Below are 16085 nucleotides of genomic sequence, written 5' to 3' on the forward strand. Positions count from 1 at the left end.
AATTTCTTAATGTCCAGGCCAAACCTATTCTAACTGATATTAAATAGTGATTAATACTGATAGAACTGACCAATGTTCTTGTACGAAACTTTGATTTTCTTTCCTTACTTAATCTCAACTCTACTTCAACATTTCTTGCAACACTAACTACATTATTTATTTCTCTCCTTACCCCTCATGTCGCTGGCGCGTTTGAGTCTCCATGTTGAGGTATTGTTAAGGGTGATAATTTTGGTAAGAATACAAAAACGTGCGAGGAGAAGAGAAGAAATACTTATGGCATCATTGATTAAATAACATACATCTTCTTCTATTAAGCAAGAACGTTATCATTCCCGCCTTTATTATTCAATATTAATATAATAATATTAGATGGGGATAGTCGATAGAGAACTGAATAAAATGCCTAAAATAACGTCGCCTTCTGTATGGATTTCTGAAAATGGAGGCCTAGGAATTTGGAAAATACTTACCGGATGAGAAACAGATGGTTTGTTGGATTTGTCGATATAAATGTGCCTTTAGTCCCCTGTCTAGAATTACACGCCACTCATTATCCTCATCTCATAACTAGAGTATGGATATTCATCTATAAAATCAATTTAACGATGAATACATCAAGTCAGACTTTAACTTTGATCTCACAACGATGCTTATTGCATGTACCTTATCCATTGATAATTATCTACGTTCAAAAAATTTATGGAGAAATACAAGGGTAAACATATCCCTTCCCAAGGAACCATCATTAAATTAATAGAGGATGTTGGTACTGATGTCATTTATAGAAATACATATAAAAATGTTTTGAGTCATCCACACCAAATGACGATCAAGTTATCAGTAAAAAGTATAAAATATTTACTAATATCGAAATGGAACTCTGAATTTTGTACTATCTCACAGTAAGTATGCAATTTTTTTTTAAATCTAACGTTAAAATATGATTCTATTTTAGCTAAACATATCAAGAATTATGATACACAACTCAGTAAAGGACAAAAACAACTGCTTAAATGGTCACAACAACGGGGTAGTAGCTTTGGATGGTTTGCAACTAGTTTGTCTGAGACTACTTACTTCGCTTTAAGACTTGGGTATGATAATTAGGTTTTCCAATATTACATAGTCAATAAATATTACTTTTTTATCACTTAAGGCTTAGCTATGGTTGATGGGCTCCAAGAAATGGTGTTCAGAAAACTCATAAAAGGCAAAAACAACTGTTTAAATGGGCACAACAACGAGGGTAGTTACATTGGGTGTTGCATTATAATTAACAATTGTGTATATCCTTCATGATAATAGTATGTTGTTATATAAGCATACCTAAATAACGGGGGAAATCTTTTTTGATGCTCTTAATAGGGAGTAATATTGCCGGACATTACTACATAATTAGCTTTTGCTCTAAATCTTTGATATTCTGAATTTATTTCTAACATTTTTTTATTAATATATTTATTGTCTAATTTTATGATTTTGACATTTACTTTATTATTAATAAGTAGTTAGATCTCATCGGTAGAGATATATCTATCCTGTGCACAATTGTATATAGCAACTTCCACATGAAGAAGAGGGGTGATTATCTTTTTGATTAAACTCCACGTCTCGCTTGTGTATTGCAACCTAAAGTTATGACATGTTTAACTGAATTCCGATGTTAGAACAAGAAAAAATTATCTGGATCAATCTATTATTTCAATATTCTGTATTTATAATTTATTATTATTAATAGTTATATGATTTTAATTGTTTAATTTTGTATATTTAACTTTAATGTGTAATGGTTTATTTTTTAGTATGTAGATTATATTTAATTAAAGCCTTCGTTTTTAAACTTTGAGCTTCAAATACTCTACTTTGTCGTTTCATTAGCTATTATTCTGAGAATAAGGTTCATAATGAATTACAATTTCATGGAGTGTGACGTTTTCAAATCTACTGTAACGGATAAAAAACGTCGAAGTCAATTATACGTAGTATATCTTCATTAAACATTTTGCTAATAAATACATTCGTTATACCCTCAAAAATCATAATAAAGCAGGCAGATGATAATCACATCAGTATTTTAAACAATGATACCATATGTCTTTTTCCCCCTCCTACTTGCACGCGTTTTTCTCTACAATATTATGAACTATAGGTATTGTATTTATTACATAGCGAATAAGGATCAAGCGCGCTCTTTTCCCCCCTCTTTTTTTCCTTCCTTTTCTTTTACAAACAGAGGCTTAGAGGCCATTTCCCAGTGTGTATTAGTGTTACTGATAGAAGACATAAGGTGAAGTGGTTTAAGCTCCGGATAATTTTCTGTTAATGTATTGTAAGAGAATGAAATTATTTTTTAGGTATAGACATTTAATTATATAATGGTGTACAAGTGTTCTGCTCCTTGCTGTAAGCAGGGATATTCAAGCATTGCAAAGGACCCTAATGTGAGTTTCCACAGATTTCCAATCAAAGATCCTAAAATGTTGGCTGTATGGGTAAATGCAATATCAAAGGATACATCAAACTGGACACCTTCAATAAATTCAAGATTGTGTAGTCTACATTTCACAGAAACTGACTTCATTATCGCATCAGTTGATAAATCTCGTGATAAAGGGAAATCCCTCCAGCTAAGGTAAACAATACATTGCAACTCTACATATGAATTGATTCATGAATAATGTTGATACTTAAGTATTGAGAGTGTTTTATCACGTCATTTTAATAATACAAGTTGTATTTCTAATGTATACCTTGTGTGATTGTTAGGGGTCCATGACTTAAAGTAGTTTTTTGGTATTAATTTCTAAAGAGATCAAATATAGTAAACTCGTTGTTTTTTTTCGAATGACAGACTAGGAAGAATCATGAAATCAAGACTGAACGTGGTAAATATTAAACCGTAATGGCTGTAGACTCATAACTTTTTCTATAGGAAAATGTATTTTTGAGCTAGGAAACTGTTTTTTGTTTTTTAAGCAATAATGCTGTCAATTTTTTTAAATTGATATGAATGGAATTTTGGTTTTCTTTTAAGCCATATCTTAAGGGTTTATCAACACTATCAAGGTTGGTACGAAAGGCGATATTTACGACCAGTGAATCTACAGTCTCTCCTTTATGCGATGAAATATAATAATCTTGGTAATAGAGACTAAATACGTCCTTTCTCCGTTATTCTAACTTGAACACCAGAAAAAAATCAATAAAAGCCGAGATTGTCTCTTCAAAATCATCTATTATTTACAAAATATAATGAAACTTAAAGTTTTAAAATTTACAAATATTAATAATTTTTATTAATCAGAGGGGCTATTACGACATGGGTGCATTGTTTAATAATATTATCATATTTTAATTAAAAAACTTATTACATATATTATGTTTTTGACCTGCCCTGTCTAGGGAAGACTGTTTTAACATTTGACGTTACACACTCAAATTGAAACTGCGAAAGATATATTTTTTAAAATACTTTTTAATTAGATTGACTTTTAGTAGAAAGATGGTCTCTTTAATTAATTTTGTGAGAATTTCGTTTTTATCAATTAATTATTATAATATATTTATCTGACAAGTCTATTAATAATTTTTTATAAATCCACAGGCGATTAAAAGATGACGCCATTCCCTCCCAGTTTTTGGAACTGACAAATCCACAAACACCTTCAAAACCAAAACGATCATTAACGAGATCCCAAAAGTTACAGATTGAGAGTGAGAGCGAAGAAGCTCTGGATAATGAAATGTTCATCGAAGAGAGGGTCCATTCAGCCCAAGAGCTTTATGAGAAGCTCTCTTTAGAGTCATTGCCCTCAGGATTCTCATTGCTGAAATCTCCAAAGGTCGCAATTGTCAAAATAATTCACTTAGATGAAAAAGGGCTAGACATTGGAGCCAGCTTGGAAGTTGAAGAAGACCTCTCCTTCCAAATCTTCTACAGACATGTCCAATTAAAAAACAGCTCAGTGTCCCACTACCTGAATTCAAATGGTATAATCACCTCAGTCACAGAAGCCATTAACGTTACAGCTTTCTTGCAACGCCCTAGAAAATTTAACATTCAATGTAAAGGGCAAGAATATGATTGCAAAGCTCAATGATGGCATACCCCTGCAAAGCATATATACAATCTCAAGTATCTACTTCAAAATAAAGACAATCTCATATCTATAAATTAAATTGTGAGAGTAAATGTTATAGGTGTTTATCATTTATCTCACTTCAATGCCGATAACATATTTAATATCTCAATGAAAGAAAAAAAAAATATATTATTGAGTAAATATTTTTTCGCGGAAGTCATTTTATTTACCTTATTTGCAGGTAAAAAGTGATTTGTCATGATTGAAATATGATGACTGATGGCCGTAAAATATAATCATTGTTTTGATTCTATACATATGACGTCGTTTGTTGACGCAAGATTAGTGTTGGATCGGTCTCATTTCCTAATCAGTCTTCTTATTGGTTCGATCTATTTTTACCATTCACCGATCCTGATGACGTAGTTAGTAACTACGTCATTTAAGCTGTTTTAGTTACCATAAACGACCGGTCTTAGGACTAACACATTTTATTAGGACAGGACTGCAGTTTTTTAGACCAATCCAATACAAATTACAGTGCATCAGTTCATAATTTCTTACTAAAACTAATATTTTAACACTTTAATGTACCAATAATTGTCCAATTTTTGTCTTCGTGGGTGCTCTTAAGTAAATGAAAGTGATACTTTATTTTTGTAATTCAGCAGATCACTATTAAATTATGAAGGAAAAGAAAAAAGAGACAGCTGACAAATAAAAACAAATCATTTTTTCTTCTTTAGCTGCGCGATGGAAATTAGTATGACATATATCCTTGACTGTATATTTGGACCTTTGCTTAGTTTAAGTTAGAGTATCCCTTGTTGGATCCTGGATTCTCCAAAGGGATCATAAAAATGTCAATTGTGAAAGTGGAGCTTGAGTCCTATGGGAGTGACATTGAGATTAAATCTGAGGAAACTCCGAATATTCCGCCAAAACGTCAGAAATTGATGTCAAGTGGGAAAAAGAACAGTGGCGCTGCACGATATAAATCCAAGTTTAATCTGGAATGGAAGAATAAATATCCCTTGATCTCGGAAGTGGACAATGATAAACATAGTTTCCATTGTATCGTTTGCAAGCGTAATATTAGTTGTAGTCATATGGGTCTCTCTGATGTTGAGCGACATCTTTGTACAATGAGGCATTCCAAGAATGTTCAAATACAAAGCACTTTTTCCTTACCAACCTTATCAAATCCACTCACTGAAAAAGTGAGACTCATTATACTAGAGGCAGGGAACTGAAACACTTAAATGAATAAATAAACGCCTTCGTTTTGTGCAAAATGATTGTAGTAAATTAAAAATTTAATAGCTCATATCCTACACATTTGTCACAAATAGAAGGTTTAATCGTTGAAGAATTATCATTTCAATAATATTGAATATATAGGCATGTGAACTGATTAAAAAAAAAAAAAAAAGATTTAAAGGCCATAACAAACGTTATTTTTTGTAGCCGTTTCTTTTGATTTTAGTGATGTCAATATTTGTTATATTTATTCGACAGCAACGGAGTAATTTAATTTTTTATTAACAAAAATTACTTTTTCATTTTCTTTGCTTCTTTAATTCTATAGTATGATTTTTCAACATACAATATCACATAGATGGTTCATGTAAGCTTCATGATATTTTGTCCGATGATACTTGAAACATTTCAGTAATGTATGTGAGAAAATTAAAAAATATATAATACTGTACAAATTATATAAATTTAAATCCTCATATTATTTCAATCTTGAAATTTTAAAAGAATAAACTTCTCTTCCAGAGGACAACATATTTGAAGTGCCCTCTATATTGATAACATACCCATGAATATAACCCAATTTTTATATGGAAACACATATTATGTACTATATACGATATTACACAAAAGGCCGCAGAATGAGTCACAAATTGTCGTATCTCAAATATTTACTTTACAGAACTATGCTGGGAAACTCCATTCTTTCATTTTGAGTAATGGTACTATCCATTTTTTTACAGTCCAATAGATCCAAGAAATTCATTTGAAAAGTCTGAATTTCTCTTTTTTTAAATATTAACATTAAATATTAGACTTCTAGGATAACAGTAATTTTTGAGTTATGACAATTTGGTACTCAAGCCTCGACCAAGCCAATTTCTGTTAATGAGTGAGAGTAAATCAATTTCCTATCAAAGTAACATGGGTTCAAAAATAATTAACTTCATCTTCAGTGTTGAAGTGTATATTCCACACAATATGTGTTTCATTATAAAAATTGAATTAAGTTATAAATGTATAATACATATTCTAGGAATGATAATTGTAAAAATTTTTAAGGTTTTTTTTTTTTGAAATAGTTAAGGTATTATGAGCTACTAAAGTCTTTATTTAAAACAATTACTTTATAAATATTAGACCATTCTTTTGCACTCATGTCAAAATTTGTCTACTCCAAAAAAGATATATTTCTATATTCATTTTAGTGTTTCTGCTAGAATACTCCAATATTAATGTTAAATAGGTGCATAATTTGTTAATCTTTTTGTTTTAAACATCAGGTTAAACGTGCCGAAATGAAAATTGCAACAATCCTTGTTCAACACGACATTCCGTTAGCATTTGCAGATGAAATCACTCCAATATTTCAAGATATATTTCCAGACAGTCAGATAGCAAAGAGTTTATCATCAAGGAGAACCAATCCGACTCAAACAATCACTGAGTACATTGTTCCATCCCTTCTGCATAACTTGCTTCAGCGTTTAAGAAGTAGTCCATTCTCTCTTGCTATTGATGGATCTAGTAATGTAGACAAAATGAGTCATTTCACATTTCGACTTTTTGATGTTAATCGTGGAAGTGTGTGCACTCAATTCGTGGATATGTCTTCTGGCTTGGATGACAAAGGGATTTTTGCTAAAATGGATGAAGCAATGACAGATAACAATATTCCATGGACAAATTGTGTGGGTTTAGGGATGGACAATCATTCAATTAATAGAGGGTGTAGGGATGCCACAATGAGTCATGTTCATAGCAAAAATCCAGCAACCTATGTTATAAGATGTTCGTCCCATCTTGTGCATAATATTGCCGAGAAAGCTGCTGATGCGTTCGAGGAGGTAATATTTATGTTTTAATTAACATTTCTCAAAATATATCAGTTTCTAATATTTGCAGATTTCAAAATTCAGCGTTGATGATTTAGTCATTGATCTATTTTACTGGTTCGACAAAATTACGAATCAAAAACCTGATTCCGTGGAATTCCTTTCCTTTTGTGACTTAGAATTCGAAAAATGTATCAAGGATGTGAAGAAACGATGGCTAAGTCTTGAGTATGCCGTTGGTAGAGTGCTTGCACAATTTTCTGCCCTGAAAAGTTATTTCTTAGCTAATGGTACAAACTACAAGTATACCATTGTTGACATTATATATCGAATTTTGTATTTAATATTACAGACGAAAAGAGTATAAGGTTTAGAAGACTCTATTCCCGATTTCAGGATCCCATGACTGAAGTTTATCTATTATTCTATCAAACATCCCTTCGAACATTTGTTAATTTTAACATTTTTTTTCAACGTCGAGATCCTGTCCTTCCAATTATTAATGAGGAAATAAATTCATTCTTGCAGAAACTTGCAAGTAAGTTTTTAAAAGTACAAACTATTAAGGCAGCAAATGGAGATTATACGACTCTTCATTTCAAGGAATTAGACCTTCAACATACAGGTAATGTGTTCGTGTTAGAGAAATTTCTTCAAGATGTTCATGATTTAAAATTTGACGCTTATGTTCTGTATTCAACCCCGTTTACCGTACTAACTAAATTGTATTTCTAATATTACGAGTAGATATTGACCTGTTTGTGGGAATGACAACCAAAACACATATGTGTCTATTATTTGATGAGGGAGACATTGGTGAACATCATCGTAATATTTTCTTTAAAAGTGTGAGAGCATTCTACGTTCAAGCTATGGAATATGCGATAAGCAACCTAGCATTAAACGATGAACTCTTGCAGAATGCCAGGTTTCTTGATTTCCATAGTAGAGAGAGTGCTACCACTTCGCAAGTCGAATATTTTGCCAAGAGGTAAGTTTATTATAACATATATTGCCAAGACCCCATGTCCTACTTATTCCTTTAACAATAATTACCATTTCCATATTTTTTACTTTTCCCCTAATTAGGTTTATAAACTTTTTGGGCTGGAACTCCCCTGAGGAAATGGATTCTTTGTCCGAAGAATTCGTGGACTTCCAGTTACTCAACGATCATGATATACCCAAAGAAACATGGGCCAAAGCGACTATTTTGATGGATGGAAATGATAAATCTTATCATAGAATGGACTTTCTTTGGCAGTATATATCAACCATGAAGAAACCAGATCGAACACAGAGGTTTTCATTGCTTCCTAAAGTTGCTATGTTAGCTCTCGTCATCCCTTTTTCTAATATTGAAGAAGAACGGATTTTTTCCATGGTAAGGAAAAACAAGACGACGACTTTAGAACCAAATCAAACCACAAAAGGATCATTTTCGAGTATTTTAACTTTAAAACTAGGCCACGATATATCATCTCATTACTTTGAACCAAGTAAAGCAATTATTTGAGGGAAAAATGCTCTAAGATTGATAAAAAAAACAACTATCAAACTTGCTAACCTGAGGCCACTTTGGCATCTTTGTAAGTATCTGTACAAATCGTGAGATAATTTCTTGTTAAAGAAATGACGGAAATATCAGTAAAATGGATTTATTAGATGGATTGGGAGCTCCAATGAAGGAAGAACATTACGATCGAGAATACTTTTAAAAAGTTGGTAATTAACATTGTTCTACTACTTATTCAAATTTAGATAAAACTTCAAATTTGGAATGAATTTATTACAATTCAATTTAGACATTTAAGTTAATCTTAAAACTTATTTATTCATTATGTCATATTATAGTTACCTACTTCCATTTATATATTAAAAAAAAAAGAATAGTTAACATAGTATGATTAATGTATAAAATGTTAATCTAGATTAAGTAAATAATGTTTTCTTATGAATAAAGAGAAGTCATTACTCACTTTATTACATAACTTCTTTTTTTAATCGTTTTGATGCGTATTTATGTTATGGTCTCATTTTTTAAAACATTTTGAAGAATGCGTGGAATGATATCACACCTGCTTATCTTGAAAAACTACTAGCAAGAATGCCAAAAGTCTGTATTAGCAGCAAAGGGAGGATTTTGGATGAAGCTAAAATTTGAACAAAAATACTTTGATTTTTTAAAAATAAATGTTTATACCCATATTGGACCTTAACTTTTTTCGTTTCAATTGCCTAATTACTGCGTTACCTGATGATAAAGTAATAGAAAAATAAGCGAAATTCTATTTTTCCAAACTTTTTCTTACCATTGTATATAATATTGCTGGCTTAAAGCCCAATTCTGCTAAATGATATTTTTTTGTTTCAAAAGTGAGATAGGACCGTAGCTATTGTAATTCATTTGATATTTTCCCATATTTCAAGTCCAATTCACTTTTTGAATTTCAAAAGGTGCTAAATCTATGGAAAGTTTAAAAAAAACTTAAATTATAATTCTTCAATCAACCAATTTTATTATTATAACTAATAATTTCGGCACTATTTGCCGACAGTTTCTGTGTTTACCTCGGCATTTGTCGACCATAGGTTTAGCTGTGTTATTTGTCTATACAATTACAATAAAACATTATTTTATCTATCCGTTGCCCATGCTACTACTGCACTGGCTTCGTTAGATCATAAGCTATAGGCTACCCTTAATTAAAAGATAGTTGAATTGCACGCATTTACTGCGGTTATAAATAAACGCAGTGAAAGTCGTGGCCTAGATCTATTTTCTATGTACAACATAACAGCCTACTAATAACAGCAACAATTTAATAGTTTCTTGGTTTGATATACCCCCAGTATTAAATGCCGATGTTTATCAACATATGGTCGGCAATTTTGTCGTCATTTGCCAACTGCCGACGTGACTTCAGAGGGCTGAGTATTACTGATAAACTGGAGTCACGTAGTGGCTATATGTGTTGATCTCATCTAGGCCTTTCCAGCCCCCTAAACTCTGTTAGAAAATCATACTATAAACCTATATTTTGTGTTACATAACTTGACATAAGCTATTGTATGTAAGAATGCGTCCCAAGGCTTGACGGATATTTAAGACAATGCTGTGAAAAAATATGATGGTCTAAAATAAACATAATTAACGATAAAGTAGCATCTTTTTATATCAAAAACTAGCTTTAAATGACTTGCTTTAAATACTTAAATAAACACAGAATTCGCCCTAATATATCTATCTTTAATTAAGCTCTCTAAAAAGATAACTAAAATATAGAAATATCACAATTATGCCTAAAAAGACATTGATTATCATCCCAACTTCTATTTAGATTTATAAGTTTCAACTACTTGAGAACCAGAGCTCATTTGATATTTAAAGTTATGAAACATACTTATACTGCTCATATCTCAACTTTTTCAAAATGAGATTTGACACAATTTAGCATTACACCAACAAAATATTTTATTACGAATACTGTTATCGATAATTATGAAGCTGGTTACATTCATTATGCCCTTAACTTCTCATTGTATTTCTGATGGCAAAATACTATATCGAATAAAAAGTTAACAATAATTATAATATATTAATAATCAAAAGGAAATCATATTTTGTTAAAACACTGTATTTCTATGTACACATGAAACTATAACTTATTCGTTTTCTGCAATATTATTTATTATGTGTTATAAAATAAGTTAATAATAATGCAACATGTAAAGGGTAATTAATTAAAGAGAAATGAAATTAAATGATGAATAAACAAAAATAAAGAGTTACAAATTCATTTTATTATTTACATAAGACGAACAAATAGATAGGGTTAAAGTTTGACAGGGGTGTCCCCAGGGGTTGGGCTGAAAGGGGATGTAGCCTTCTCCCAAAGTAAGGATTTTTTGCTCTTAACTAGAAAATTTAACATATTTTTTCAAAAGAAAAAAATCAAAAAAAAATATTTTTCTGTCAATATCTAAGGATTCTTGAAATTTTTCTTCAAAAAATTTAATTTTTTTCCAAAATAATAAATTTTTTGAGCATCGATATGGATTTTTTAAATTTAAAAAAAAGAAAAAATATTCTTGTGAATAGCTGTGAATTTTTGAATTTTTTTTTTCAAAAAATTTAACTTTTTGATAATAGCTATAGATTTTTAAAATTTTTTGAGAATAAAAATAATTTTTTGTAAATAGTTGTGGATTTTTGAAATAATATTTGAAATTTAATTTTTGAAATTTGTAGCCAAAAAATTTAGTTTTTTAAGAATAGCTAGGGTCTTTTGAATTTTTTTTCAAGAAAATTCAATATTTGAATTTTTTTTCAGAAAATGTAATATTTGAAATTTAATTTTTGAAATTTTTTGAGAATAGCAATGGATATTTGAAAGTTATTTCTAAAAAAATTAATTTTTTTTAAATAAATATAATTTTGGGATTTTTTTTTCCTAAAAAATTCCAAAAAAAAAGCTCCCCAAATATAATCCTGCGAACGCCCCTGCTTAAATATATGTAATTGCATTTATTTGGTGCGTTGGTATAATATATCAAATGTGTAACTATATTTAGGGCTAAGAATATCATTTTTAAAAGAAAATACATTCATTCGTTTGTTTAAATATGGTTATAACTTATAAGACGGTATGTGGAGATTAAATAATTTCTTTTTCCTTAAGAGTGTCCAAGATTTCACTAAAAATCAACCAATAAACAATGTTGAGAAGAATGAATGTTGAGGGAAATATGACTCTTGAGACTCGATCGATGCAAATTGCTCTTTCACGTCGTTTCTTCATTATTTCCTTTGGATCTCTTTTCTGTGTATTGGGTCGAGAGTTGAATATTCGATTTAAACCTCTTCGTGCATTTAAATTGTTATTTGTGCCCTCGTTATTATCCCCAATGTCATCATCTAACTTGTCTCCACTGTGCTTTGGACATGCGTCTATGTAATTCACATCATCAACCTAAGATAAATATATTCAATATATAAGTACATATTATAGGGTTAGGTTTTGGAAATATATCTTATGAAATTCCACCTTATTTGAGTTCATTCTTTGATTTAATTTGGGTATATTATATGTAATATTTGAGTTTGCCGTCACGATTATATTCCGAAGATGTGCTGTTTTATCCTTTCTTTCAACCTCACTGATGTCCCCCATCATTACATTAACGAAAGCATATTCTATTAAGCTTAAAAACACGAAAACGGTACAGGATGACATGAACATGTCGATAGCCTGAAAGACAAAAAATAATATATAATGAACATGGCGTTTTTTTATGGATTTTCCAAAGAAAAAATATAGAGTAAAATTATACAATCTAAACTAGGGTTCCACTGATTGGATTTTTTTTGTCCAATACCGATTTTTTTCCTGATAAAAGAACCGATTAATTGGTCCATTTTTTAAATTCTAATTAACCCAATAAAAACATATTAATAATAATAACGTAAAAGTTTGATTATGGGCATTCTATAATTTTTTTCTTGTCCTCCTACCAGTGTTTCTCTAAGCCTTAAATAAAACAGTACAAGAAAAAATGTTCATAAAGTAAAACTACAAAAAATCCTGCAACAGGTTTAATATTAATTTTATTATTATTACATGTACGTTACTATCGTAATTACAAATAGATTCTGGATAAATAAAGTATTGTTAATTATTTTCCATACTTGAATAATTCGAGTTTTGATCGAGAACGATTAAGAAAAATTGTTTGTTCAACCTTCTTCTTTTGAAAAAAGGAAAAATAATCCTAAATTCTGTTCTTGTTGGGAAAAATATTCTTCAAAAACAATCTGTACTGAGTGGTCCATTAAAATCTGAACACTTTGAATTTTAAACTTCAACAACATATAATTTATTCATTAACAATAGAATTTTAACAAAATTAATACTATAAATAGATGTGTATCTGAGCTCTCTGAATCATTAATATAGCCACTCTTAGTGGTAATAATGGCTTTCAGGCGGTATCCAAAGGCCTGACACCCGCTGCATATTTAGTTCTCTGTCATGAAGTCCCAGTGCTGGTTGACAGTGGCTCTGAGGGCCTTTGTGTTGAGTTGAAGGATAATGCAGCCTTCCCCTCAACATGTACCCAAAAAGTATAGTCGAGGGAGTTGGTATCAGGGCTGTAGGAGGGTCCAAAAGAGTTAAAAAGAGTTCGACAGAACTCAAAAGAGTCTTCCAACTGAGGAGAGTGTTTTTTTTAATTCCTTGTGTCAAATGTGGACTCTCACCCTCACAAGGCTCTTTCACCCACTCTTTGATAACTCTCTGGACAGTCTGGTGTAAAATCTTGATATCTCTTGCATGGGTCTCAAAGACCTGAGGGGATTGGCTTACTCTGTTTTCTTCAACTCGTCTGGGTCCAGTTTGGCCTTTTAGAGAGAGCTCTTCTTCCTCTCTCACGTTTCGACTTGCTGGAGGCGTAGATGGTGGTCCTGGAGACGCCCAACTGCTTGGAGAGCGCGGATGAAAATTTGCCGATAACGTTCAATTGTCATTTTCTAGACTTGTATGTAAGCTAGAGAGCTCAGGTTTGTTTTTATTTTGTAACTTATTATTTATGTTTTAATATGTTGAAGATATGAATTAATTTCAATCACTACACCTGCGTTAATTACTGAATTAGTACGGATTTAGATTTCTATGGACCACCCAGTAAGTCACAAAAGAATATAATTTTGAGTTACATAGGTAATTTGTATGTTTCTCGATGTAAAAGGAATCAGAAATACACCATCTCAATTCAAGAGAGAAAAAAAAGTTAAAATTTTGTTGACAAGTGTAATCATTAAAACAACTTGAGATTATGCATCTCAATCCAGAATCCGATATTCAAGACTCAATTCAGTACTCTCTGCTTTAATTATCTTATTGTAGCTTCATTTTAAACTCATTATTTTGATTGAGAAATATAGATTCTACACTTAAATTGGTATTTATGTAGGGAAACTATTGAAATTGTATTTAAATACATATCTTTTTTTCTTATTATGAACTTTGAATCAATTTACAACAATGATAGGGGAGAATTCTTTTTTAAGAGGGAGATGTTAACACACCCACGGCCTATTAAATAATTAGAAAGAAGAAGAAAGAGCACACGGATCGACCGTTTTTCCTTTTTTAGATGATAAACTTAGTTTTTCTTTACACAAGTCCCTTCTTTACTTATATCAACAGTTTTTAATGCAATAAAATTGCCCTAAAATGCAAATCTCATTTTATGAAATAGACGCAGACGTATTCATTGGTCTTTTAGTTATTCTGCACAAAAGTAATTTTAAAAAAATGAAACATCTTACAACCTCATAATAAATAAAATAAACAAAAATTTAAACGTTCTTCCTGAGCCAGTACTGGGTCGCAACCCAATGATTGGAGATCCCTGATATAGAACACATAAAATGCAGGAGTTTTATTTTATGAACGGTCAGTGGGATCAAGTCAGGGATTCTATACAAGGGGTTATTCTTTGGACAATAAATAATAAAATGATGATGGTTAAAAGGGATTATATCTCTTGCAATAAATGGGTTCTCCTGTCAAGTTTGAGTTGAGTATTTAATAAAAAAAATTTTGTTTTTATATATATATAAATTTATTGTTTGATGAGTTGATCCCGAGTATGCGTTTACTTTTTCGTATTAGTTCTAATTTTTCTTTAAATTTTTTGAGTATTTTTGCCATTTTATTCGTTTAAGGGAACTTTTAATTTAAAAAAAAAGTTAATTACATATTAAATGCAAATGTTTCTGTGTGAGTGTTTTTCGGGATTCACGCTCAAAAATATTTAAAAAACTGAGGTTTTAATTTAACATTTGTGTTAATGGTATCATAAAGAGAGTTTTTTTAAATATTTAAAATCAAATAAGAATTTTTTTTCAATGACGATAATAGGGACGTGATTGATTTTAAGCCCCATATTAAGAATCGATACAAAAAGGAGGAAAGAGGAGACAAGACGGTTTTACCTTTAGATTAAAAAAATATGACAATGAAAGTTCGCACTCTTTTTGTAATTACAATCTGAACAAGATTGATTACTTTACAAAGTTGTTATCGTTATTATTCTCGGAGAGAGAACTAATACGCATAAAGTATTCACTAGTGCGTGAAAGACGAAGAGTTACACAGAGGATTTCTTGTGGAGTTACCTATAAGTATAAGTCCTCCTTGGACTCGGAGTGTTAATTTTCCTCATCCCATAAAGGCTTGCAGCTAATCTTTTAATGGGATCACCTTGACAATTTGTATAATGTTTTGGTGGGGATAGCTGCTCTCCACCAAAACATTCTTCAAGGTGACTACATTAATCCTAGGACGGATTGCCTTTTTTCCTCCCCCTTTCAGTTTTTTTATCAGTCCAATCTTTTTTACCATAGCTAGGATTGAAGAATATAGTTAGGGACTAAGAAAATAATGAAAGATAGCTACAACGTATTATACTACGTTCTTGTCACACATCTACTACAGGTATCTTAGCTCCTTGAAAGAAGTTACAAATTATAATGTAACTTTAGTGACTCAAATGACGTAATTAGTAGTAACTATGTCATTTGAGTTGTAGTAGTTTCTACAACAGACAAAATAGGAGCGGTTATGGGCCTGACAAATTTGATTAGGACAGAACTGTTGAGACTGGAGTCTTTTAGGTTTTAATACCTAACCAAAACTAGATACAACCTTATAGAAATTATTCTGGACTTTCATAAAAACTCTGTCATATTAACTTATTATAATATAAAAAAGCTCTAAGTTGATTGGTTTCAGAGTAAAAAAAAAAAAAAAATGGACGCAGGATTAAAGAAAGGGAAAGAGTGGAGAAGAGTGATTATAAAAAAATAATTTATATTAAATATAAATTATTAAAATAATTTATA

The 16085-nt window shown here is 30.7% G+C and overlaps 2 protein-coding genes and 1 long non-coding RNA gene across 4 annotated transcripts in view; 2 read left to right on the top strand and 1 right to left on the bottom strand.

The window, feature by feature from the left end:
- The first annotated feature begins 239 nt into the window (after positions 1-239).
- On the top strand, positions 240-1438 carry LOC139907060 (uncharacterized). Its single transcript, XR_011783374.1, has 3 exons — positions 240-905; positions 959-1097; positions 1160-1438. It is a non-coding gene; the product is annotated as an uncharacterized lncRNA (long non-coding RNA).
- Positions 1439-2278: 840 nt separating this feature from the next.
- LOC121127593 (uncharacterized) lies at positions 2279-10973 on the top strand. 2 transcript variants are annotated; one of them, XM_040723006.2, is made up of 8 exons: positions 2279-2635; positions 3608-4184; positions 4832-5305; positions 6626-7189; positions 7248-7467; positions 7530-7802; positions 7925-8168; positions 8267-10973. In XM_040723006.2, exons 3-8 carry the CDS (start codon positions 4946-4948, stop codon positions 8691-8693), a joined length of 2088 nt encoding a protein of 695 aa, XP_040578940.1. In that variant the 5' UTR covers positions 2279-2635; positions 3608-4184; positions 4832-4945; the 3' UTR covers positions 8694-10973. The 2 variants fall into 2 exon arrangements, with proteins under 2 accessions (XP_040578940.1, XP_071749313.1); XM_071893212.1 differs by lacking the exons at positions 2279-2635; positions 3608-4184 and having other exon boundaries at positions 4406-5305.
- LOC121128289 (glycine receptor subunit alpha-4) overlaps positions 10800-16085 on the bottom strand; it is a 174890-nt gene continuing 169604 nt past the window's right edge. Inside the window, exons 8-9 of the mRNA XM_040723870.2 lie at positions 12226-12429; positions 10800-12150 (exon numbers count right to left, since the gene is read on the bottom strand). Of these exons, the coding sequence (XP_040579804.2) occupies positions 11836-12150; positions 12226-12429 (519 nt within the window). The 3' untranslated portion in view covers positions 10800-11835. The remainder of the gene's footprint in view (positions 12151-12225; positions 12430-16085) is intronic.

The sequence above is a fragment of the Lepeophtheirus salmonis genome, chromosome 13 (genome assembly GCF_016086655.4).
Source record: "Lepeophtheirus salmonis chromosome 13, UVic_Lsal_1.4, whole genome shotgun sequence".
NCBI classification, from domain to species: Eukaryota; Metazoa; Arthropoda; class Copepoda; order Siphonostomatoida; family Caligidae; genus Lepeophtheirus; species Lepeophtheirus salmonis.

Bases quoted from the DNA above. Each gene is read 5' to 3' on its own strand.
- LOC121127593 (XM_040723006.2), top strand. From the start codon at position 4,946: ATGTCAATTGTGAAAGTGGAGCTTGAGTCCTATGGGAGTGACATTGAG. The intron at 5,306-6,625 runs GTGAGACTCATT...TTTAAACATCAG, and splicing joins CAAATCCACTCACTGAAAAA to GTTAAACGTGCCGAAATGAA. The intron at 7,803-7,924 runs GTAATGTGTTCG...TATTACGAGTAG, and splicing joins ATTAGACCTTCAACATACAG to ATATTGACCTGTTTGTGGGA.